This window comes from Vespa crabro, chromosome 4 (genome assembly GCF_910589235.1).
Source record: "Vespa crabro chromosome 4, iyVesCrab1.2, whole genome shotgun sequence".
In the NCBI taxonomy this organism is placed as follows: domain Eukaryota; kingdom Metazoa; phylum Arthropoda; class Insecta; order Hymenoptera; family Vespidae; genus Vespa; species Vespa crabro.
In genome coordinates this window covers 12,059,871-12,086,809 of record NC_060958.1, presented here as the reverse complement: position 1 = coordinate 12,086,809, position 26,939 = coordinate 12,059,871, and the positions used below count along the sequence as shown (strand labels likewise).

Genomic DNA, 26,939 nt, shown 5'->3' with positions numbered 1-26,939 from the left:
ATAGGGCACCGAGGTAGACGCATTCGCTCCTGAAACGCGCAACTCGAGTTCGTTCTCTCCCACTTAAGAGATATCGAGTGGACGAGCTAGCGAGCGAAGGAACGAGCAGCTTGCAGGGGCACCTCGCATTATAAGCGAAAGGTGTTTCAACGAGTTAACGGCACGCGTTTCTTACCGTTCTTTATTCGCTCTCGCTCCCAGGTTCTAAGTGCGCACGGCAGAAGGTTACTTGCGATTAAAAAAAAGTGTGTGCGCGTTCTATAAATATTTTCCCATCTCTTCGAGGAGATAGATAATACGTAAGTGTCAGGTTTTCTACGGCCCTGCAATATCCCTTCTCTTAATCATTCCCTTTTCTCATCCTCTCTCTCTCTCTCTCTCTCTCTCTCTCTCTCTCTCTCTAGAACGTATCGCGCGGAATTTCTCGGTCGAACGAGTCAACGGCCTTATCGACACGTACACTCGGTGAGCCGCGACTCGGTGACTGCCACGGCACCGTACCGAACTTTAATATTTTTGTCGTTATTGAATTTTCTTTATCCGCATGTGGACGATTCTTTTATTAGAACTTTTCAAAGTGTCTCGATCTTTCCGATCGCGCGGCTGTAGTCGCTGTTGCGCGCGCACGAGTAAACGAAAGAGAGAGAGAGAGAGAGAGAGAGAGAGAGAGAGAGAGAGAGGATGTGTGCATGTGTATGTGCGTGTGCGTGAGAGAGAGAAAGAGGGCGCTAGTACGAACTTCGCCGCGAAACTGAACGCGAAGAAGTCGTGGGCGATTCCCCCGAACACCGGCCTCTTTCGGTACGTCGCACGGCTTGCGCACTAATGTATCAGTGAATTTGCGGAGGCGAGTCTAACCTAGTCGCGTTACGTGTGCGCGCGCGATCAATCAAGAAGAGAGAAAGAGAGAGAGATAGCGAGAGGGAGAACTAACATCACGGCCCTTTCCTACAAAGAGAAGATCCTTGACTCTCATTCCGACTAATTCCGTGCATGCGCGTCCCTTCCTTTTTTATTCCTTTTTCTTCGTCTTAGTCGGGGTAGCTTTCTTCCAAAGATACCTAAATTTTTCAACGTATCGAATAGAGGAACTTCGTCGTCATCACGTTCTTCTACTTTTTTAAGCACCAAGGCAAAGTAAGTGGAGTAAGAAGATCGTCGTTGGATTTATCGAAACGAATTCGAAAAAGTGACGTACGTTTCCACGTACTTTTTGAGAACAGTGCTTACGCCGTCTCGTTCTATGCTTCAAAATGATGGAGACACAGAATTATTGGGAGGACAACTCCGCTCATTCTATGCAAGTCAAGTATGAGAGGTAAGGCATATAAAGTGCTTTTGATCGATCTTTTTGATTGATCGAAACGATTCTACTATGGATAGTAAATAAGAAGCAGGTAGGTAACTTTATCCTGCTGATTTCGAAGAGGCACATCTATTATTTTGCTCGGATCGCTTAGACAGCCGGATCGTATCACGTGCTTTCGAATCGATAAATAGGACGTTACACAATGTAAAGGAACGTTCGTTGCCTCGAGAAAGCGTTTCATGATTGCTCCGAGACATTCCTTTTTTTATCTTCATTCCTCTATTATTTATTTTTAATAGAAACGTGTAAATTTAATTCCGCTTTATCGTACCATTGACGCGAGGAAGATTTTTTATCAGCGAACATTCCCCGTCGATCATCGTTTCACATAATCGTTTCTCAAAAATATTTCTATGGCCTACTAATCCAAAATAATCGATATTGTCGATAAAAGCGAGAATAATTTCTTTGTAGAAAACGCAAAAAGGGAATCTTTATTGTCTGCTAAAGTTCCGCGTAGAGAGAGAGAGAGAGAGAGAGAGAGAGAGAGAGAGAGAGAGAGAGAGAGGGAGAGAGAGAGAAAGAGTAACGTAAGAGAAGAGACATAAGTACTTACTTTTTCGCGATGCACTCGTTGGTCATAACGGTGTGAATTAGAAACAGATACGAATATACGTCCATTCATGAAAAATCGCGAGCAAAAGATAGTTCATAGTCGCATGATCAGTCAATGATAGCCTAGATGCTTTTGAAAATAATCGAGCACGAGCAGAGGTCGTTATCGCGGAGAATACACAGGTGCTTCGATTTTGAATTTCTTAGTTCGCCTCGTGCCCTGATAATCAAATACTTTCGTAGATATCGCTGTTTTATTTGTCTTTTCAAAAGCAACCACCGCTAAAAAATTCATGGCCGTACGCTAGCGCGTTACAGATAAGATAAAATAGAGAGAAGTCGGCATTTTCTTTTTCTCTCTATCTCCATCTCTCTCCCCCCCCCCCTCTCTCTCTTCCGATGTCGATCAAGCGCCACGTAGTACGCGTACTTTTTGGCTCGGTCGCCCGACCAAATTAGATTCGAACTATAAGCAAGCGTTTAAGCGTTCCTTAAAGCGCTGATCGGTCGACGTCGATGACTTTTCTACATTTTCCTTTGTCCGTGCGCATGTACGTGCGTGCGTGCGTGCGTGCGTGCGTGCGTGCGTGCGTGCGTGCGTAATCTAGAATTTTTCGAGCAGATTGTGATCATTTCTATAGATCTCTTATATTTATCTCGACTTTGTTTTTTATAATTATTATAATATTATATGAAAATCTATTCAAATCTAATGAAAGACGCGACGATATAAGAACGTCATGACATAGCGATCTACGTAAAAATGCCGACCACCTATTAATCAGCACAATTGATAAAGTTCTGCACGAGAGAATATATAAGGCCTTCAAATTGACATTTAGGAATAAAAAATACAAAACTAGCTTAAAAGGAAGAATGAGAATATTTTGTTATATATAGGGGAAAAATTTATTTATAAGTGTTATCGATGCGGCTGTGACAATTGGGCGATGACTATTCCATCTTCATTCGTTATTTTCATCTTTATTCATTTTATTTCATGTATTTCTATTCACGCGACGATACGAGCATGACGCGATGAATTTTTTCTTTTTACTCGACGCGATCGATTAGAATAGAGACGATTAGCGAGTACTTTCCGATCGCTTCAATTTCTCTTATTACTTAAGAACGCTCCTAATGCGTACGATTTGTTTTATATTCAAGGCCCGCGATACAATCATTCGTGTGGAATGCGCGTGCAATGGAGAAGGTCGAAAAAATCGACGTAATCGACTCATTATGGTGTGTTGGAAGCAAGGCATTATCGATATTATGGACGTTGCTTATGAAGAAATTTCGCAAGAACGATAGAAGCAATTAATAAGAGAGCTCTTTGATTTCTCTCTTTCTCTGTCTATATGTACGTATGTATGTATATGTGTACGCATTAATGTACGTATGTATGTGAGGCGGCACAGATCGTGCGCATTTCGCTAAAGTTGAAAGAACTTTTGACCATTTCCTCCTTTAATTAATGATATTATAAAAATGATACATATCTGGTAAATAAAATTAATATCAATTTTATGCGAACGATCGAATTGACACGGAGATTGCTTTTGTTTTTAAATAGATACACGTTGTATTACCTAGTACGATAAGACGTAACGTTATTGTGTTGAGATAACGATTTGTTATTTAGAATATCGATCATTCGTGCGATATTGAAGAACGACAATCATCACTATCGTTGTAATTTCTAAAGACGATATACGGAAGTAAAATTGTTTGGACGAAATATTTGATTTATTTGAATAAAAACATAGGTATTAGAATTGGCTTTTTTCCATTTATATGGTTTTATTATTCGGACGAAGAATTTAAAAAATAATTGCAAAGCGATCGTACCCTTGACCATTCGCTCGATCTTTCCTCTTCCATTCTTTTTTCATTCTCTTATAATTTTTTTCTAAGAAATAAATTAACGATCGGTCTCACTTTCAAAATCATATCGCTTCGAAAGCGAATCATGAAACGTCGCGCCGTCGAACGGAAAAGAAGTCTCGCAGTGACGTAAGTAGGACAAGTTTATACGTCATGGAAAATGATAGGAAGGTTCAGCATATATGTGAAACCTCTTTCGAAACCTCTCTTCTATCGACTAAATTATCGACTAATCGATTATTTTAGCGAAATGAATTTCTTCTTCATCCTCTTCTTCTTTCTAGTATGGGTACTCGCTGTCAATAGGGAATATTCAGGCTTAGAATTAGAATACTCGGCGAATTTCATATTTTAGTGGATTTCAATCGAAAGACAAAATCTTCGAATAGGCGTAGGATTATCCGGCGTCTGAAATATTATCGTAGACGTACGGATATGTAGTAAATACATATGTAGGTTGATAAAGTATAACGCGCTCGTTTCCAAACCACGTTTTCATTTCTCCGCTCTCGGTCACGTAGGCACGTACTTAGTACTGTCCGCTCTCGTTTATGCGTGGGAATTCGCGTATACAGTCAGCAATGGCAGGAGCCTTTAGATTATCGATTGCTTCTCGCCTCGCCTACTCACTCGAACACGAGTTATCTTTTCCCGTCGCGAGTTTATCTCGAAATCTCTTTCCGTTCGTGCTTGCCTTTGTGTTATCTCTCGTCGTCGAAAGTAAACTCGTTAGATATAGAAACAATAACACTTTGATCGCTAACGCTTTTGCGTTTTTTCCCTAATTAATGTTAAATATGTATTTAATGATAAATTGAATCCAAATATCAATTTGTATTAATTATTTTCTATTGGAAAGTAATGAAAATGAATCATAAACAGATTTGCCGATGCGAATGAACAAACGCGAAACACAGAAATGCACCGTGCTCTTCCCTTTCCATTCCCGGTAAGAAGAAAACGATGGTAACGATCCTTCGATGACTCCCAATGGGGCTCGTCTTTTTCTATTAGCTACTTGATTTGAACGCAACGGGAATTTATGAAGGCTTCGGATACCTTACTATCGTTAAGGATTGGGAAGACAGTGACTGGGACGTATGTTCGATACGAAAATGATGAAGAGTATGGTACCTTTATTACCTGTCGTACGCGTTTGGTTTCCCTCGTAGGGAGGAGTTTATGAGATTCCCTCTCTCGACCTAAACGCTTTCTTATTCGAAGACGCAAGGAATGGAAATAGAGGAGATGAGGGAAGAGGTTTTTCTCTTAACCGAACGCCGACCGAACGCCTACGCCGAATGCGCAAACGACGTAAAACTCGGTTAAGTTCAAGAGAATAAAATCGACTCGATTTAATTGCTTTCAATTAAATTTGTCGCTCGGGTCAACCTCGAAGACTTTCCTTCGAGTTCTTTCTGCCTGTCTATCTACCTATACGTATAGTATATACAGATACATAGATGGATGTTTTATATATATATATATATATATATATATATATATATATATATATATATGTATTTATATATAATTTAAGTAAGAAAACCAGCCTCCAGCGTCTAACCTCTTTTCGCATGCGTGGATTATTCGGCCGTTCGAACGGTGAAAAAACGCGAGAGAAGACCGATTATTTTGCTCATTTTAGATCTTCTCGGATGTCGATAGCCTTTCTAAAAGGTACATTCTTTTTCGCGAATGATTCTCAACTTTCTTTTTCTAGTTTCCAATCTTGAAACGTTTAGGACACGGTTCGTGTCGAAACTCCAAAGAAAGTTGCTTTTCTTTTTTTGATAATGAGAACACGAGGATATATGTGTAAGACGTGTGTACGAAATTCAATCGCAATCATTTCGCGCTGATAGCTGTTATAGGGACGATTAATTATCATCGGCCGACACGTATTGCAAATATCAGATATGAACGTATGTGCGATAATCAAATTAATTCGTTTATAATAAGTAAAGATCGTTTCTAATAATAATAGTTGATGTGATCGTCTTAAAACATAAGACAACGACCTGACGTCGTTTCATTCGTTTCATTTCAATATCAACGAAAACAAGCCAAACGACGAAATCTATCGTTTCTACGCTAAGATTTCGAGCGCCGTCTCTTTTACTGCGATAAATTCCGATTAAACGATTATTTTCGCCCGTTCGTCGAAGCTCGAACTATTGGTCCGTATGGGCGTTTAAAAGCACGCTCGGCTGCACGTGTTGCCGATGACTCGACATAAACAGAAAGAATTTCATTAGAAAACACAGTTTCCGCGACCTCGCGCTACGATCGATCTCACACTTTTACACTTCAATGGTTGACCGACGTTGTTCTAATAATCGACCTCTCGCCATGATTCTATTAATAATATCGATCTTTCAGGATCGAAATTCTTTAAGCATGATGCGATCCAATCGAAACTTTAACCATGAATTAATAGAAGAGAAATTGCCAGGTCGATTATTTTCTTTTCTCTTCTCTCTAAGTTCCATCCTGTTGAATTTGGAACAAGAGCTTTAAGGAGAAAAAAATATATAATTGTTTACGACCGACGCGGACGCGGCGTGGTCCTGGCGCATATAGATACCTATGTACTTAGCCGTGTACGATGATAAAATCGTATACGTCGCGATAAGGAGTCGTCGTGGCAACCCGTTAATACATACAATCTACAACGTGCAACGTACAACTTACTTAGCCTACCTTTCCTTAATCCTTTTCTTTTTTATTATTTTTTCGTTGTGAGATTTCTATCGTGATTTTTTTCCCCGATTTGTATCACCGAAGAATCGATTGATTGCACCCGTAAGGTTTCCTTTATCCTAGAAGGATAGGATAAAGAGCAAAAGAGATAGTTTGCTTACGTGCGTACGCGTACATATATATGTATATGTATATGCATATGTATATGTATGTGTATATGTATATGTATGTTCGTTCGTCGTTCGCCGCGTTTGTTCATGAGCGAGCGAGCGAGCGAGCGAGCGAGAGAAGGAAAGTGAGAGTTACCTTGAGAGCGCACGTGTGGTCGCGCGTGCTTGCGTGCGCGCGCACCACGAGATAGTGTTAAGGCGCTCATCGGTGTATGCGACGAGCGCACGTGCGAACGTGTGAGTAGGCGTGGAAAATAGTACACTAGACTATTCGCTCGAGGATGCGACCGCTGATTCATCTTACGATCGACCGATCGATCGGCTATGTTTTAATGACAGGCCAGACGAAAGCCGTTCGAATTTTCTTTCTTTTGATGAAAACAAAAGGAAAAAAAGAAAAACGAAAGAAAGAAAGAAAGGATAGGGTAAAATTTTTTTGGCAAAGCTTGAAAGACACATTTCATATATTTGGCACGTAGGCTAGGCTTCCTCGCTAGATCGAGTCAAGGTTTGAACCGCGCAAACGTACGAAATTGGGGTCGGCCATTGCCAAATTTAACCACGCCAACCGAACTATTACTAGAACTGTGAAATATAGATATGTATTCTCGATGAACGAAAGAGTCGCTTTTCAAAATCGCAATCAACTCCATTTGGGTGGTAACGTATGCGATAGACTTGAGGCTAATGTAATTTATCAGATATTATCATAGAAATCGAAATCGAAATCGAAAACGAAATCGAAAACGAAATCGAAATCGAAATCGAAATCGAAATCGAAATCGAAATCGAAATCGAAATATATTTAATCTTGTCTTTTATATTTTCCAATGGTTATTACGAAAGGAGATATTCGGAAGATATCAAAAGGACTAAAGAATTTGCAATCGGCGCGTCACGCCAGATCACCCTACGCCGTGAGACAATCGGATGGCGCAATGATTATCGCCGATCAATGGGATCCATAATGTTGATCCCTTTACGTTCGATTTCCCGAAGATGATAGTAGCAATTTTCTAAAAGAGTTTTGCTCGACGGAATTCTTTTGGCGAGTCTTGGCGTTTAAAGAGAAGGTCTCTATCGTCGATAGAAACTCAAGTATTCTAGGTAAAATCGAGACGGGTAGTTTACGTAAGATATAAGTAATACCGTCCTTTTCTCTCTCTTTTCTCTTTCAATGTCGAGGTATCTCTCTTCGATTGGACCACGATTTCTCTAATTTCGCATTTTCGACTAGTAAATATTCTTCGGTTTTACAATGAGAACAAGGCGTTCGTTTTATCCTGCAAGTGGAAGAAGGAAAGACGAGAAACGTCAAGGAAACGTCGAGGAAACGTCATCATAGTTCTTTGAGTCTCGAGTGGGGACGAACGAGCTGGCACGAAGCAAAGCGTTTCAGCGAGAGAGTCACGTTGTACGACACGCGTTCCGATCGCGCGGACTCGAACGATCTATGTAGGTTAGTATTTTTATATAGCGAGCAACCCGGTATCATGAGAACGGAAGGGAGGCGACGTATGTGTGCTGCGTGTGTGTGTGTGCTCTCTCTCTCTCTCTCTCTCTCTCTCTCTCTCTCTCTCTCTCTCTCTCTCTCTCTCTCTCTCTCTCTCTCTCTCTCTCTATGCCGATGCCGTTCATACGTTCTCTATACGTACATACGCGTAGAAGCGTCTATTCTATCGCTTTTCGTGCCGAGCGACGTGCTGAGGGGCCGTTGAACGCAACCAAACGACGACTCGGTCGGCCAAACGAATATAAAGGCCGAATGTCGAATTAGACGGATACGAATAGGTAACACATTTATCGGCTCGATTCATACTATTAGATCTTTCCTTTTTCCAATTTCGAGAAGAAAAGTTTTAATATTCGTTGAGACAAGGCTATGTCAGGTACGTTCCTACGATTCCTCGATCATCTCCAAAAAGAATATCCTATATGAAACTGTAGCATTTCTATTTAAAATGCATTATGCTCTCTATAATAATTATAGCATCAGGCGCGTCTAGTCGACTAGATGCAACGATTCGGTGAGAACCAACACGCAAAGTTCACGTGATGCGCACGTTGGAAATTCTATTTTAATCCATCTCGGGTAGCTTCTTTAAGCGGTGCTTCATTTTAATTATAACTAACGCGGTATATTATTATTCCTCACGGCGCATCCTTGACCTTTCACAACGGCGCGGCGCCCTCGCGTCATCGGCAAATAAACATGGCGGTTTTGCCATGAGAACTTTTGGTGGCGTTCTTGCGTAACGAAAGTAATCGGCACGTGTGCGAGCATATTCCGAAATCGAGACTACGCGACGATACGGTTTTCGAAATTTCCTAAGAACCGAGTCGTCGTCGTCGTATCAATGGTTAATATTTTTCAAATGATTCGATGGTCGAAATATTTTGACGAGGCCGAGAAGAAAGAAAAAAAAGATAAAATGAAAAGGAAACATGCCTCGAAGGAATTTCTTCGAACGGAAAGGAACTAACGTTCCTAGTTCAGATCGTTCGACCGATTTTAACGATCGAGTTCGACCGATTTTCTATCTCTCTTTATCCTTTACTCGCGATCACGCGACTATCGAGACGAATCAATTCGACGAAAGAATGACGAAGCGAGCGTTTTAAAAGTTGAGCTCCTTGAAACACAACCAATCGTAGCTTCTTCAAGCAAATCGAGGTGCCTATCGTTCGAGAGGAAAAGGATAAAACTCGGACGGGATGAGAAGAGAAAGCATCTGTTCCGCTATTAACGAAATACGATTTAACGTTGAATAGCAAATGAGAATTTTTCACGGATCGGAGAAAAGTTTAGTTTCGTTTCGAGGATTCGCATCGTCGAACGTTTTATCTTCGATATGTTACGTTATGCCCCATTGCGCACCTTCCTCTACTCTAATTGTAAGAACCCGGTGAAATAATTCGAACTTTGTGTACCCGTTATGAAAAGAAAAGAAATATCGACTTATCAACTTATACATATATGTAGGTTTATCTTTTAGAGAGAGACTTTCCCATCGACGAATCGACAAATCTCAGGCTCCTTCATTATTATTGTTATCACTGCGAAATCGAGAAATATGCGGAGAAACATCGTCGCCAACGTATTTGTCTCTCGAGGGATTACTTGGATAAATCTTTCCATTTGGTGATGTCGCTAGCACAGAATTTTCTTCTTTTTCCTTTCGAAGACTTACGTAATCGCAGATTATATTATTACGTTCGCAATACGCTCGAAATGTCACACGTGTTCGCTCGTAAGGTGTCACACATGTGCGTACATGCCAGAGTACATGCGTACTCCAGCACAAAGCATCGTGCGTTTTTTGTTTTACTTCCGAGTAGAATTGTCTTGAGTTTATGCAAAAGTTCCTTCATATTACGTTAGTTCGCTGGTTGATAAGGAGCTGCGTGCACTTCTTTTTCTCCTTCGCCTTATTTTCTCTCGTCTCTGCATTATCTCGATCTAATTCGTTCTCGCGATGCGCATGCGTATGCGAGCGAAACATTCACATTTCCATTAACTTATATTCCTGTCGCTTGGCTCGGCTCGAATACTGAGAATTGGAAAGAATAACCGATGAATTATATCGATGTAAGAGATCAATGGGGCCCGCTATCAAACGATGGGGAGTAAACGGGTAGCAAGGACATATCTCGGATAGCTCACGGCATAATACAGTCGACGAAACGTAAAATATTTTATGAAGGATACCTCGAGCAGCAATAAATTTCGTCGTGGCTTTGTCTGTCATTTATTCTGAAGTTACGCGTCTCGCCTCTCGAGTATAAATCTCTCAAAAGGCAGTCGCGTAAATCATGCGCGATTCGGAAATTCGACGACGAAGAAAAGATCGAAGCTTCTTTGAAATCTCTCGTACAATCGTAACAGGACGACGATTCATCGTGGCACCTATCGTGACACGTTCTTTATTTTTACCGTCCATTTATCTTTTAGATAGATACTACATAGGTACTTGTATATCTTTCGCATACTCTATACCGTGAATCTAGCGTAATCGAGGGAGCTTTAACGGGGTACCAGGAACAACGACAACAAGTCGGACGTTCGTCCGTTCATATTCACTGGAACATAATGTTGGAACTCGTACCATGATATAATGCGACTCTGAGGGCTATGCAGCGATCGAATATATCATTCAAACGGCCGGTGCGTAGGTGATAACGTCTAAGTACACGATATAAAATCTTTTACATGTTGTGTCAGTGTTGTGTGTGGGCGTACGATTTGACGAAGGCGCACCTTACGCACGTGCGTCCTAAGCTCGAATGTTTGCTACGTTGCTACGATGAAGGCGAGCCCGGGCACGCATGGATGCTCGCACGGAAAGGTCGTCGAAGGACGTATTCTCTCAACGTGCCCGATTTTCTGCGAGATGTGTGTGTGTGTGTTATTCTTTCTCTCTCTCTCTCTCTCTCTCTCTCTAGCTATAAATCGGTGTATAAACGTTAGCCTATGTTTTCGTTCTGGGACAAAACAATGAAGAAGGGTCCGTTGACATTGAAAGTTTCGAACGCGTGAGTCTTGGCTCCAGTAGTCCTTGGCTCCCGACGCGCGTCGTCCAGCGCGTTCGGTATATCGATTATCGGACTGTGCGACTAATACGGCCTGCGCTATTTCACGAGCGAGAAGCACGTATCCGATAAAGAGATCTAAAAAAAACTTGGCTACCACGTACTCTTCTGCTAATAATAACGTAATATTTTTAAAGCGCGCGCGATTTTAACGCGGAGAGTTACATACATATTATATATATATATATATATATATATATATATATATATATATATATATACATATAAATATATACACATACGTGTATTATATCGAGCTCGTTTCACGATGGTTCACCTCACGCACGTGCGCGATATCTCTATCTCCCTCTTTTTCCTTGCTTCTCCCGCCGTTCTTCGTTGACCGTTCCCCTCTTTCGCCGAGCGGATGCCGTAAGTGCAACTATACATATGTGAAAGTGAATGCACGCACGAGCAAACACGGACTCCGGCGAGATGCCGACGTAAAGGTCGTTGAAGGACGTCGTGAATCGCAAACCACGATCATGCTACGATCTTTTCGGAGCAGATCTCGAATCAGTGGAAAGGCGAACTTCTTTTTTCTTTCCTTTTTTTCTTTTTGTTTACAATTCTTCCCGACCTTATCATTTTTATTCTCATACTTAATCATTACTATCAATCGTTTTCTTTATTTCTTTGTTTTTGGAATGCGGAATGGTGGGCTAACGTGACTTCGCATGTCACGTAGTAGCAATGTGCGAGCATTGCTACTACCAATCGAGCAAAGTTCGCGGATATTCGAGCGGGTCGATGGGTGGATCGTAATTACCAATGCTATTAATGGACGCTATATATATTATATTCTAAGATCACGCGCAAAGTGTCTTAACGAAGCGCTAAATCTCTTAACGAGGAAAGAGATTCGCTCGCCTCGTTTTATCGCAAGGCATATAGGCATGTGTTTCTTGTGCATCGCATCTTTTCTATATAAACGGAGCGCGTAGACGGGACGATAGGATGGAAAGAAGGGAAAGAAGGCAATGGGAGAGCAGCCTATGAGAGAGTCACATGCCAGAAAATGTCAACCACGTGCGAGAACACGAGGCTCGATTCTCTCAGGCATAACCACTTTCGGTCTCACTGCGTTGAGTAATTTCTTAGACCGATGAAATATAGGGGCATCGCGCTCGTGCTCGCTGTAAAAAAGGAAAAAAAAGGGGGGCGCTTCGAGAAAACTCTGGATATTTCATTTTAATTAATTTCAGTTTTCCCTGACCTTTATCGTCATCGCGTGTCAACGTTCGTCTCCTTTTGCGATTGATAATCCGTCTCATTCGTGACTGTGATGTAAATCGATAAGCGGAAACGAGGTCGGCCTAAGCACGTAGCGAAATTGATTTGTTTCCAAGAGAGGTAGAGTGAAATTTGATGTCGGTGAAAGGAATTAATACGTTCGATGTGTTGCGAGCAATAGATATGAATTGTTTCGCGTTTTGTTGTTCTTATTTATCAATCGGAATGTCCTTCCTGGCTATTATCGAGCTGCGTTTAACGACTGTTGTGAAACGACGGCTGGCACGTGCCGCTTCAGGAAGATTTAGTAATTAAACGGTGCTCGAGATGGTTTAAGTAATGTCGCGCGATCATCACGATCGATATTACGAATTTCCTGTCCCTATGGTGTACGCGAATTAATTCTAGCTTATCGTCGATCAATTATATTATTGTTGGAACTCAACCGTCAGTCGTACGTCGCGACGGTTTGAAGTCGGAATCGGAGGACTCGCTATTTTAAAGATTCATACTCGACGAACGGATAAAAGAGAACAGCCAGTCTCTTTAAGTCGTTTAGTGTCGCGCGGGAATCTAAGGAGTAAGGGCATATGTTTCTCTCTCTCTCTCTCTCTCTCTCTCTCTCTCTCTCTCTCTCTTTCCTGTAAATTTCATAAGCAACGACGATGCCGGCCGAGTTTGCCGGTAATATGCGCGCGAGCCAGATCGTGTACTTTTTCCGTGTGCTTCTACTTATAGGAAAGGAAAATCTATAACGGAGTATAAGCGTCCCGCACGGTATAACCTCGTGACAGGGTTATTGACTGAAACTCCGTTGCTTATCGAGATATAGAGATATAATTAGTAAGCATTACGTAAAGTGCCGTGGCCGTGAATCGTTTGTCTCCTTATCCTTCCGAAGACGAGCCGTGTCGCTCGTTCAATCGTTACGTTCTTTTCGTATTAGGAATGTGCTGCTTTTACGTGAGATTAATTAAATAAAGAGCGATTGGATTACGAGTTTGACTGGATAGAAGAGAGCAATTTCACAACTCGAGCGCAGCCTAAAGATAATTGTAATGTAAATTATAACTTTTCCGAAATATCAATATACATGCGCATAAGTACGGTTTAATTGCTTTTTTTATTAAGCGATCAAAAGGGATAAGAATTGTTTTCATTTAAGGTAGATCCATTTCTACATCCTCTAGCAAAGATTTTCCTCTAATGTTTCGTCCTGATCGATCAAATTCTTACGTTATCTTTCATAATTTCTATATTTTCCTTCATCCACGATCCGTGCATGATAAATCAATTATATGGATAAATGTTTTCTCGCTTTTTTTCTTTTTGTTTAAAAGGAAAGCTCCGTTTTTTTATCCATTTCAATCGTGGCAATCTAATTGCAAGCTATGCGTCGTGAGTTTAAATAGGTTTAAATTCCGAGCTGTACGATAGTCGCGATTATAGACTTATGTACATGTCCCTGGTCGAACCGCTAACCTTTAAAACGAATCGTTGAGAAGTAAAAGTGTTTTGATTTTAACACGAAATTGTTCAGCGTTATTTTAGACTTTTAATCGTCGTATGAGATTTTTATCAGATTCTTTCGATTATCATCGTTATTATCATCGTTATGGATCCGCATATGCACCGTCTACGACGTGCATTGATATAATTTATAATCTTAATATATTAAAAGGATAGGATTTAAAAAAACTTGGATATTTATGCAATTATGAGTTACGTTTACTTTCACAGTTTATATGCATTTACGGATCGGCAATCGTATACGTACGCGAAAATCGTACATCGTCTATAAAAGTGAAAGTGGCTCGATGAGAACCGCTCGACATACGTAGCTCGTCGTCGTTTATCGCTGCGAAAAGTCGATGCGATTCTCTTGCGATCGCAATTATTAATCTTATCGATAAAAGTTTTCCCTCTGAAATCGTCCACGGTAAACTCCTTCTATCCTAATGCGCGTAACATTTTAACCTTCATTCAATTAAAGATATACTTTTCAGTTTGGATGGCAGATCCTGCAAGGATGAGATCTATAGAATGGGCATTGGGGCAGGATACTGCGAAGGAAACTTGAATTTCGCCACCGCCTCGGAGGACGATGAAGTTTACACCAAGAAAAAGGTTTCCAGGGTGAGTCATTGATTGAATTTCGAAACGAAACATTCGATCGCTATTCTTTTTTCCTTTTTTTATTCTTCTTTTAATTCCTTTAAATTTTAATTTAACTTGCGATTTCTAATTGGAGATTATTTTCGGCACTCGAAAAGTACAACATAGCGTACACGTCGTAGATGAATAGATAGATGCCGATGTAACGTGGACTTCTTCAAAATCAAACTTCTTCGCGTGGATTTAACGTATCCCAGGGGAATTTTTGTTTTCGCAGTTGGAAATATTCTGAGAAATATTCTGCTCGAAGGTTTTTGGGTAGATTTTGCCCTAGCTTCATTAGATTTTGCCGGAAACGAAACCGTTCTCGTCGTAGTACATACATCAAACTCGGCGTATCCATATATATGAAATCTTGTAGAAAATTTGCATCTTCGAATAGCCAAATGTTAATTCCAATTAAAGGGCGAATGGATGGTGCTCGAGAAACACCTTTGACCGTCAAGTAAAAGCTAAGTACGCAATAGCTTTTAGTATCGCGCCAGATGTTAAGGGACATGTGTCGTCGATTTTTTATCGGAACGTACGACGACGTCCGTTCTGGAAAATACTGACGTATAATAAATTGTTTTTCCGCGGCACGTGCCGCACCACGTTTGTTTATCAATCGCGCGAGCCATGCATGCGATATTTCTTGGAACGCTACTCCCTCTTTCCTTGGGCTTCTCACCTGATAGTAACTTGTCGTTTTTAAACGTAAACAACACGCCTTTCCAAGTCTTTTGTTTTAATCCTATTTTATCGTGCTTCTTGTATCTAAGCAAAAACTTGCCTTCGACTACATTACACACGAAACATACATGCATACATACATACCATACATCTATGTATAAACATGTATAAATTTTTTTTCGTTTTTGGTATAGCTAAGAATTTCTTATATATTCTTCTATTAGGACTTTATGAAATTAGGACTTGAATGAAATACGATTTCGTTAACGCGATTCGATATGAATAATATTAAAGTAGAAAGGCTAGATGCATCGTTAGGCGACTGGTATTAAAGACCGAAAATGCACAAGTCCATGTGCCGAGGTAAAGTAGACGTATATAGACTTGGTTCGCGCGAGTGAAGCGTTTGCTCGCTCGTTTGCTCGCTCGTTTGCTCGCTCGTTTGTTCGATCACGTGCAGCTCGCACGCGTCGTGCTCCGTTCAAAGTACGGTAGCTCGAAGTAAGTAACTAAATACTTGGATAGCTACTCGAGAAACGTCAAAGAGAGAAAGATCGCTTTTGACAGCCGTGCCCGTGCGCTTGTCCGATAGTATGTCTCTCTCTCTCTCTCTCTCTCTCTCGCTCTCTCGCTCTCTCGTTTTTTACTTCGCACTTACGGGTCAGTAGTTTGCTTTTCTTCTATTTCGTTTCGAACGATGAGGCGAAAGAGAAAATATACCTTGACGATATTCAAAATTATGATTTGTTGAGCTAATGATTAGTCGACCAATTGGTTGGTTTGGTACGTATGCCAAGGGTAACATCACATTCGACGAAACGTGATGGTCTTGCCACTTTTATATAAGTCTTGCGAACGTTTCGCGAGTGTTTGCATATCGTCTTTCTCATGTCAGACACGGCGAGAGACAGGCGTACTCTTTCCGATGTTCCTACGTTTACACAACTCGACGATCGTTGGCTCGTCGGCCGAGGTCAAGTTTTTTTCTCTCCTCTTTCCCTTCTCGTTATTTTTCATCTTTTTCACCGAATGCACACGCAATGGATGCTTCCTTTTTTTTTTTTTTTTTATTTCAGTTACTTTGATTTCACTAGCACTTTGAACAAAATACGATTCAGGCATCTCGCGTACATTTTAGAGAAAGATTCTTAAAATTCTCAGATTGGCATCGTTAATCGTTTCATCGATTTATCGATCGATCACCTTCGGCAAATTTCTTCATCGTTTCTCTTTCTCCGTGTCGCAATCTCTGTTTCTTACCAAAGTACCGATTGTTTCGAGGTCGTGTCCAGGAAGTAGCTCGAGAGCGTGACGAGCCATATTTTCGAGATGCTGCGAGCCTGCCAGATAATTACACGAGTCGTTCGGCTAATGATAGAGAGGGAGAGAGCGAGAGCGGGAAAATGGGAATCGTTCGGAAAAATTGCTCAAATGTAGAAGGTTACTCGAACGAGAACGGGAGAGTTCGTAATCGAGGGAGATCGGTCGAGTTAACGATAATCGCTAACAATAAGATTTGATTTTTCATGTTGATAAATCGATTAACATCAATTTCTGTCGAAAGATTTACGATTAATTTTCATGTCCGCCGCTTAATTTCCAGGATTGGTGACGTCTTCTCTCTCTCTCTCTCTCTCTCTCTCTCTCTCTCTCTCTCTCTCTCTCTCTCTCTCTCTCTCATTACGTCCAACTTTCCAATCTCATGCGTTATCGGTTTCCAAATAATCGATCGCCTAAGATCCTTTATAGGTAATTCACGCATTTTACAAGAAATCGATTCAGAAAAATTGTGCACGTGGTCATATTTATAGGACCTTTTCTTACAATCGAACGATAGTAGAGTAAGGAATCGAGTTTAACAGGGCGGGACGTTGAATGAAAAAGGTCTTGTGTATTCCAAATATCAGCATATTTTATGTTAGTATCGAAGAGAAACGTGAGCCAATAGAGATTGTCGGCGGCCCGTGTCATCGAAATAAAACGAGGAGAAAACCTTAGACTTTATCTACGCTTGCGTAATACCCAGCGATTGGGTGTTGTGTAACGAGCCGCTTAATCCGTCACCGATTGATCGACCGAGAACCATTTATAAACAACAATACCGCACGGATATCGCGAATCCTTCCCCGTTGTTCTCCTTTCGACGACGCAACCTTGATTATAATGTTTTTAATAGAGGTGATTTCTAATTGCGCATCATTTCTCGGTCAATGCATTATTCCTTTCTCATATGCGACTCGCTGTCGATAAAACGTCTGTAACGTTTGGCAGCCGATTGCGTGTTAAGTTGTAAAAAAAAATGAAATGGAAAGCACTCCAAAATGCGCCATTTCTAGATGAGTTTGATCAAGGCATACGTGCGAGTTAACGCGACACGCGTATTCGATGACACGAAAGAAATTTCTGTGCCGGACCGAATCATCCACGGCGGGAATACCTGATCGCTTTCTCGGTCATGGCTATGACTCAGGATCACGTTATGCGCGCTCTCTCTCTCTCTCTCTCTCTCTCTCTCTCTCTCTCTCTCTCTCTCTCTCTCTCTCTCTCTACTGCGTCATCCGAGAGACAAGGTCTGATATGTGTGCGTACGCGTGACGTCCTAAAGGATATCAATTAAATGTTACTTTCCAAATAATATTGATTAAAGTTATCATTGCCATAGAAGGACGCGTTATGATATTACAAGTGAGCAATTTTATCCGATAAGAATTTTTTAACGGAAACTAGAAAACGGTTAAAAAATATAAAGAGTAATTTTATAAATTTAAATGATAAACACCGATCGATTCTTTTCGATGGTGATAAGAATGAATTGAATTGAAATGCGAAAAATGATTAAAGAGATACGATCATCGCAGAAAAAGCAGGGAGAGAAAGTGAGATAGAGAGAGAGAGAGAGGGAGGGAGGGAGGGAGGGAGAGTGGGAGAGCGCAGGTCGATAGCAGAATTTTCAAGGCAACCATCTTCGTCCATCATTCTCAGCAGCCTTTGCCTTCCGGCGTATCGCCGACACGTGGACGTGTCTCGAGATAATTCGAGTCACGAGTCCGTCTCTCTCCTTCGACGCTTTTGGTAAGAGCTCGATGTCCGAGCAATTTCGAAAGTCGTTCGACGTCGACATTTTCGTCGTTGTCGACGACGTGTCTCTGATATCGACGCCTCCCTGCCTACATTTTCTATCGTTCCATGAAACGTACCGATGTTTATGGCTGACGTGATCGGAAAGCCTTCTCTTTCTCCTTCGAATTAGCATTTATCGGCGAGGCATCGTTCATTCTTTCTCGGATCGTTCTATTAACTCGATTAGTAATTCGCGTCCGACGTAACGATCAAACGAATATAAACAAAGTCGTTTTGGAACAATCGATTTATCGTTAGGAAGCTCGTCATCGTCTTATAAAAATCCTTATTCGAAAGTTTCGTCTCCGGCTTTCGGATCGGCGAAGGAGAAACGAGGCTAGGTGTTTGCGTTGCAACGAGTGACACCGTAATCGTTCCTCTTCCTCTCCGAAGCTTCGAATCATTTCATCGCCTTGCTACGAGGTCGCAAGATAGCTCGTCCCGCGAATCGTGAATTCGCATCGATATTCGCGCCAACGCGAATAAGGAGAAAAAGAAATTTTCTCCTTTGCCGAGGTTGAATCAATCGAGTTCGCGAGATCTGACCGATTGAAAAAGGATTATCTAAAAAAGAAGGCGAAAACAAGATAAAATCATGGACGACGACAATTCTTCGGTATTTCCCGCTTGCTATCGTTTTATCTTTGGCTTCGGCTTTAATTCCGTGGACAACGATAAACGCGAGCAATTGTCGTCGATAAACGCACAATCTCTTTCTCGTTCGTTCAAGAATATTTAATGAAGCTAAAGGAAGCTCAACAAAATAGGACGTCGACCTGTAAGAAAAAGCTGGAACGAACGATAGCGCGTTCTTCCGTCCAAGATCTAATTAATGCATCTATTCGTTATCTTTCTGTCTCGATAACACACTCAATTACACTCGTCGGTTTTGCATTAACGGTATATTTCTTTCAAGCACTCGCTTCATCCATTTGTTAACGTTAACTTTTAGAACTGGATTGAATCGGCCGGATAAAAGGAAAAGAAAACTTGATAGGTCAGATGGCACGAATCTTGTGGCGAAAGTTAAAATAAAATGTTTCGCTCGTTGATCGTGATAGGTCCGATTAACGCATTAGTTTTATAGACATACGCACGCGCGTACGCACACTTTATCAGTTTCCACGCTTTATCGGTTCGAGCAGCGAACGCGTTCATCCTCCCTCTTTATTATCGATTTTTTTTTTAACTCTTCTTATCGTAGTCCACAAGGGGGATTTCTTTTTCTTGCGTCACGTGCCACAAGTCGAGATTTATTGGTACAACACGAGGCGTCACGAGAGCTTGACTCGACGACTCACGATTATTTTCAGTTTTCAGCGAATAAAAGAGCAACCGGATATCGACTTGGACTTTGTGCTGCGCTATTAGTATCTTCGATAACGGTCCTCTCTCTCTCTCTCTCTCTTTCTCTCTCTCTCTCTCTCTCTCTCTCTCTCTCTCCCTCCCTCTCTCTCTCTCCACCCCTCCCCTCTCCTCCCAGTCTTCCGTTCGCGACCTTTACTCGCGCTATGTAACGAGGATGGCTCGTTTTTTGACAGATCCTTTATTTTTTACTTCTCATTAAACTTTCCTTGCCTCCTTTTTTCTATGCCCTTACGTTATCCATATTTTTCAACTATGCGTTAATAACTTTAATACCTATTAATTACTTGGTCCTCCATCCACTTTTCATTTATTAACGAAAGTTTCTTATTACCGGCGAGTGTTTCGGCCAAACTAAACACAATTGTACAATCCAAATTACTTTTTTCGATCTTATTAATGAGACACGTATCAATGTCTCGATTTTTCTTTTTACACGACGTGTAACGACGTGCAAAAAGGCAGATCGTAAATCGAAGGATCTCGACGAAAACGAGCTTGGCCTTTCTCGAATGCTTTTTATAGTTGCTCTTGGCGTCTATATCTTTTCGTTCGTCGAGGCGTACCGTCGTAGCCGCAGACGATTGGTACCGTCGTCGGCCGTTCGACGGAAATAATATACATATTCCCAGTTATTGCGTCAGGAGCATTGAACACAGCACGTGTTTACTCGTCCGATGCGTGCTTCGTTCGTGGCCATTCTCGGATTGGATCATACATGTTTATTCTCGCTAACGCGAATTTCATAGGAGGGTTACCGCCAACGTGACGATCGTCGTCGGACGTACGTCAATCGTAATACAAAGGCTAATCCGGGATTAAAGGCGGATTCTACGAAGGCGAATATTATCGCGTAAAACGTCCTTTTTAATTGCTTCTACCTGCTAAAAGGCGAGTCTCGGCTCCTTGTCTTATTCTCGTTTCTCGTTGGTTGGGCTTTAACGGCCCTTTTTCCGCAATCTCATCCGTACGAGATATGGTCGGGGTCAGACTTTTCGCTTTCCCCACCCCCCATCCTCCGACGCGTCATCGAGCCGTTTGGAATATTAAGGCCGAGCCAGCTGTCGCCGAGATTAACAGCTGTTGTCTCCTCATCCTTTCCATGAATTTTACGTATGAATTTTAAACGAATCTTTATTCGACGTCTCATATTCCGTCACGTCATTATTCGCGAATAATTAAGGATCGGTGAAAAGACATTTTTTTTGTGCTTTCCGCTCTTCCTTCGGACAATAATTTTCTCGATTTATTTCGCGAACGAATTCGCCAATCGTAAGAGCGATCGCATTTTTCTAGGAAACGTGCTTCGTAAATTTAACAGTCGCAAATTTAAGCGCGGAAGAAAGAGCAAAAAAGAAAGAAAGAAAAAGAAAACCAATAAAAAGGAGAAATTATTGCCGACTCCCCCTTCGTTCACTTTCGTTCTTGCCCGTGTACGATCGTAATTACGCTGTTGTTGCCATAGACGTGTCCGAGATCCGGTGACGTCTGGTTATCGTTTGAAAAACAGCGGGATCGACTCCTTCTTGATAAACTCTGATCATAATACGAGAACATCTTCGTGGACTGGTTATAACCGGGCAATGCGATATCACGACCTCGTTAAAGCGGTTTCCATCCTCGTCAGATTTTATCATCTTTCCCTTGCACCAACTAATTTTTCTTTTTTCCTTTGGGGATTATTTGAGGTCAATGTGCGACCCGTTCTATTCGCTTACGCGTATGATATGTATGTCGCAGATCGTACACATACGTAATTAATATGCACGTGCAGACCATTCCGTTTTCCTTTATCTTTTTGCTCTCGATCGCGCGAAGAAATTTATTAAAGAAATGTATTAACGCCGAATATTTTACAATGCCATTTTTACATCACGTATATTAGAGCTCACGAGCAGGGAAAATGTTATCGCTTTGCGGAGCGTCAAATCGGAAAATCGTTGATCGTTTAAAAACATATGCATCTTCCGTTACGTCGAAATATCGATTCGCAAAGTGAAAAAGTATTCTCTTTCTCGCGAATAGAGAGAAAGTGCGTCCGGTTATATCTGGTTAATAGCTTATACGCCAATCGAACTTTGATGACCTTTTCCTCTTTGAGATAGAAAAATCTTTGACGATGTTTACTAAATAAGATACATGCGTACGAACGACTCGGCCGAGTACACGAACCAACGTAGGATAAATGAGAAATGGTAAAGAGCCCTCCGACGAATTTCGGGTGCGTCACGTCGTATCCCACTCCTCAGCTATTTTCGTCGATCGAGTCTCGTATTTGATAGTTTTATTATAAAAAAAAAAAAAATCGATGTGAAAGGAGAGGCGCTCTCTTTGATAAGATCTTTTCTAATTCGGACAATGTCGATCTTGTATTGTAAGGATCAACCTTACGCCGTAGCAGATAGCCGTAATAGTTGGGTACGAATGCAATACATATATACCTGATTACACTTGCGTACGTATGTGCGTAGATTCACAACGATAGGTTCAACGTTGGCTCACGTGTTGGGCGTAGTGCATGGCGTTTCCAACACGTGACGTCGGTCCTCGTCATCACCGAGCGACATCTCCGTCCGCCGTTAAAGTAAAGCGAGCCTCGAAGCCGGCGGAACTCAGTCGCTCTCCTGCCATTCGCTAAGGAGGACGTTTCTTATTAAACGGTCGTTTATATCCGCCGTAGAGCGCTGCCACTTATCTATCATACGCTTAACCGCACTATGAGCCATATTCAATATCCCGGCTAAAACTAGCTTAAACTTTCGATAGATTTTCCAACTTTGTTGGAAATAGACTCGACGGCAGCTCAGTGCAGTGCGTCTACATTGCGTTTAACAGGTATTATGTGCTACTCGAGGATACTTTTGTGAATGATAGATATCTATATACATACATATATATATACATATATATATATGTTATACATATATAGATAGGTAGATATATATATATATATATATATATATATATATATATATATATACATATAGATATAAAGCTCATTGGCTTTTCTTCCCTCGATTTCTTATACTTCTGGGACGTTTCCTCGTCGTCATTTCGTCGTTTCGGACATCTTATCGCGCAAACACGACGATGGTCACGCACAGTATGGATAATATTTTGAATATGCAATATTATCCGGTGATTAATCACGTCAACGCGGTACATTCGCCACCGACGAGGAAAAGGCGTTGCTTGAACAAAGAGGTAAATTGTGCTTTTTATTTACGTTAAACGACGAACGAAACGTTTGGAAAGGCGCGTGATCGGTTATCCAAAATTATATTACTAAGGCAATTCCATACCAACTTACGTACGTTGTTTTTTTCTTTCTCTCTCTCTCTCTCTCTCTCTCTCTCTCTCTCTCTCTAAGAACTCGAGCTTAACTCGATTAATTTTGGCGCGCGGTGTACGTGGAAAATCGCTGTGGAGTTACGCCAGCGAAGTAGGGCGTTCGATCATTCCTCTATTATCGGCAGGGACGATCTCTACTGACTTACGTACGTAGTAGATGTATTGAAATAATTTTAGGATAAACACAACATGCGCGAACGTACACGCGATAGACCGAATGAAAAAAAAAGGGGCAAAAGATAAGAAACCCTCTCCGATATCCGATGTCCGTTATGGATCCAAAGGATTCGACGCAAAATTGATATGAATAAATTGTACTTTTTAAAATTCTCTTAAGTCTTAAAATTCAAAGCGTTTCGCTCTTATCAGATGACGACACAGCATGGTTTCATTCGTTAACGAGTGTTAATAAAGTTAGCGAAAAGACTCGATAGGCTTATTAATAACGTTTATTTATTCGGCTTTCGCCGAGAGAAAGGATCGATCGATCGATCGTTCGTTTTTGCATTACAGCAAGATCCGATGTCGCACAGGATCATCGAGAAGCGCAGAAGAGATCGCATGAACAATTGCCTTGCCGATCTCAGCAGGTTAATACCCGCGGAATACTTGAAGAAGGGTCGCGGCAGAGTCGAGAAAACCGAGATCATCGAGATGGCCATACGTCATATGAAGCACCTGCAAGGTCTTCGACAAGGTTCGAGAACTTTCTACCGACTATCTTTATTATTTTCGTTCTCGAGGCAAGGACAAAGTGATAGATCTCTTTGTTTTTTTTTTTGTTTTGTTTTTCGTTTCTCCTTTAGGCACGAAGCACGCGACCGTTACACCCGTGCACGCGCACCCCGAAGACAGCATCGACAGCGTTTCCCATTCGACCGCGGCCTCGACCGCGGCCGAACATTACAGGCTGGGATTTCAAGAGTGCCTCAGCGAGACGATGCACTTTCTCATCGAGGTCGAGGGCTTCTACGCGAGGGATCATCTCTGCGTACAGCTGACCAATCACTTGCAACAGCATTGCGAGAAGATTTTGGCTGCGAGTGCGTATTTGCGTCCACCTTTATCTCCCTATGTTCTTCCATCGTTATTCCAATTTTCATTTCGGAAATTCTTTGAAATATTTTTAGGCGACAGACTGGGCTTTCCTCAGCCGGAGATGCCAATGTCGAATGGTAGCGCGAACGGTACGAGTTACGCTCACGTTAGCATACCTACGATATGCCAGCCTACCGTTCACTCCGATCATGGCTCGAGCTCCGGCGTGAGCTCCTTCGGCGATCCTGAACGTCCTCAGCGCCCGCTCGGCTCCGGCGTTTGCTGCAGCCCGGGTCCAATACCGCCGCCCACGATCGTCAGCGACGACAGTAACCACAGCAGCCATTCTCATAGCACGCCTCCCAGCGCTAGCAATAGCTATCGCCCTCAGAATTACAAGTTCAAGAGCTCGATCAAGCAGAGGTTCTCCGCCGAGAGGATAAAGTCGAGTCCTGAAAAACAAGCGAATTCGTCTCACGGCGTTCCGATTTTCGCGCTTCACGATGGCGGCGCTTTTTACGTACCTTTAACCGTCGAGGCTTCCATACTGAGCCCTTACTTTGCTTTCATTCCGGACAACGGGCCAGACACGGTCCTCCATCCGGTCACGATATCCGTCAATTTCAATCAACATTCGACGCCACCGTCGGCGCCGAGTCCAACCGCGATAACTGCGATGACGACGACGGCGACGACGATGACGACGACGACGACGACGGGCACGACGACGGGCACGACGACGACCAATACGATAGGAAACGGAGCCGCGCCGTGGTCGACCCAACACAGTCCAATTTATCAGACGTAAAGATCCATCGAGACGAGTAACCGATTATTTTTATTTCCTCGCTCGAGATATTTTTAATCATTCTCTCAAAGTGCGACGAAGATTCCTTTGATTGCTATTATCTTTGAGAGAGGGATACCTGAGTGCTACTATTAGCACGACGCATTGGCGCCTTTTATGAACAGGAACAATTGCGCTCGATAAATATCGTCCATTAGAAACATTCCGGAGTATTTGCGAAGCGTCCTACTTTTCTAAAGCGTCCTGCATTCGGCGAATATTTCGACAAGTTGTCCGTTCGTATCTGCGAGTACTGTCCAAAAGAGTAACGAAGAAAGCTGACGCGACAAATTTTTAGGCACAATATTGTAATCCTACATCACGTACCTATTATCTCGGGTACTATATACGTATATGAATGATAATATATGAGACAGGACTCCATTTGGAGGACTCTACAGAGAGGGGGCCTTTTTTTACGTGGAAAATATTTCGCGACTAATAAACTTAGTTCCATTCAATTTTGGTAGTATGGTCTTGATGGACACTAGTATTGCACGAAAGTATTGCATTTTATCACATACGTGAAAGAAAAAGTTATTTATTCGAGAGAAAAGCACATTTTCTAAGTTTTAAAGGTATATGCATAGCGTGTATTGCTTTCGACGAGTGGAGTCCTCTTTATTATTAATGTTGCTATTATTGTTACTATTACTATTATTAAGATTACGATGACGATGGTGTAGTGATAATGATGATGACGGCGACGGTGACGACGATTATTATTATTATTATTATTATTATTATTATTATTATTATTATTATTATTATTATTATTATTATTATTATTATTATTATTACTATTATTATTACTATTATTATTATTAATGCAACTATTGTTATTATTACAACGATTACTATTGTTAGTAGTTATCGAGCACATTGCGCATCAACGCGCGATATACCGAGAGGAAGTTTTCTTTCACTTACCGAGGCTGTGGGTTGCTTTAGCATTTACAATCGTTGGAAAGAATAAGCGATTAGAAGTAGACAAAATAGTTACGAGAATCTTCGGCTCGCACTTTTGCTTCGGTGTGCCTTTCCTCTCGCCTTATCAATCTTATTCTTGTCCCTTTTCTTATTTTCCATCCTCAAAGACATTTTCTTTTTCCTTCGTAGATCTTCTTTCTCACATCGACAAAGCCATCCTAAGAATCTTTAAAAGAGAATTAACTCCGTCGGGGAAACACAATCTAATTGATTGGCGAGTGCTTTTAACGCATAGGCTAACATTTGCCAATCAGTATTATACTGCTCTTTTGTTAATCATCATTTAGTCTTCTGACATTCTTCGTTCTTCGCTCTCTCCATATTCTATGTTTCCCTCTTTGTTACTTGTTACCAAACAAAAGTTATCGAGCGAAATAAGGAGCGCTTCGTAATGTTCATCTTTCGTTTTATTGCATAGATGATTACTACATTTCGCGTTATACCGAAATAAGATACGTACAAACTGGTGTTCGAGGAATCGAATAGAAATTTCTTTTGATCGGGATCGCTCAAAGTGGACAATTAATTATTAAGATCTTTGGAGAAAAAGTTAAGTGGCTCGAACATCAATCCGATGTCAACTATTTATAAAGATTTGTAAAACGGTCGAAGTGAGTGATTTGTCCGAATGTGCCTAGACAATGCCCCAGGGTCGACGAAAAGATATACGGATAATAGCGGCTAGTGCATTACAATTTTTACATGATTCCGTACGTATGATAACAAATCAATACTATTATATCAAATAAATGAATGTGTATAAAAGTGCCGTTTTTTCGCGCATAACTTGTGTGTCCACGTTAGATCGCGAGAAGATTGAGTCTGCTCGATGTCTCACGAAACGGGTCTCAGCAACTAAAGACTGAAAAAGACC

At 41.5% G+C, this 26,939-nt stretch overlaps 1 protein-coding gene across 5 annotated transcripts; it reads left to right on the top strand.

The window, feature by feature from the left end:
- Positions 1-84: 84 nt before the first annotated feature.
- On the top strand, positions 85-25,819 carry LOC124423569 (transcription factor cwo-like). 5 transcript variants are annotated; one of them, XM_046961436.1, is made up of 6 exons: positions 85-299; positions 1,126-1,318; positions 14,514-14,643; positions 23,704-23,887; positions 23,997-24,233; positions 24,321-25,819. In XM_046961436.1, the coding sequence occupies exons 2-6, from the start codon at positions 1,254-1,256 to the stop codon at positions 25,034-25,036; spliced, it is 1,332 nt and encodes a 443-aa protein (XP_046817392.1). In that variant the 5' UTR covers positions 85-299; positions 1,126-1,253; the 3' UTR covers positions 25,037-25,819. The 5 variants fall into 5 exon arrangements, with proteins under 5 accessions (XP_046817392.1, XP_046817396.1, XP_046817391.1 ...); XM_046961440.1 differs by lacking the exon at positions 1,126-1,318 and having other exon boundaries at positions 86-299; XM_046961435.1 differs by lacking the exon at positions 85-299 and having other exon boundaries at positions 671-1,318.
- Positions 25,820-26,939: the final 1,120 nt, after the last annotated feature.

Bases quoted from the DNA above. Each gene is read 5' to 3' on its own strand.
- LOC124423569 (XM_046961436.1), top strand. From the start codon at position 1,254: ATGATGGAGACACAGAATTATTGGGAGGACAACTCCGCTCATTCTATG. The intron at 23,888-23,996 runs GTTCGAGAACTT...TTTCTCCTTTAG, and splicing joins CCTGCAAGGTCTTCGACAAG to GCACGAAGCACGCGACCGTT. The intron at 24,234-24,320 runs GTGCGTATTTGC...AAATATTTTTAG, and splicing joins CGAGAAGATTTTGGCTGCGA to GCGACAGACTGGGCTTTCCT.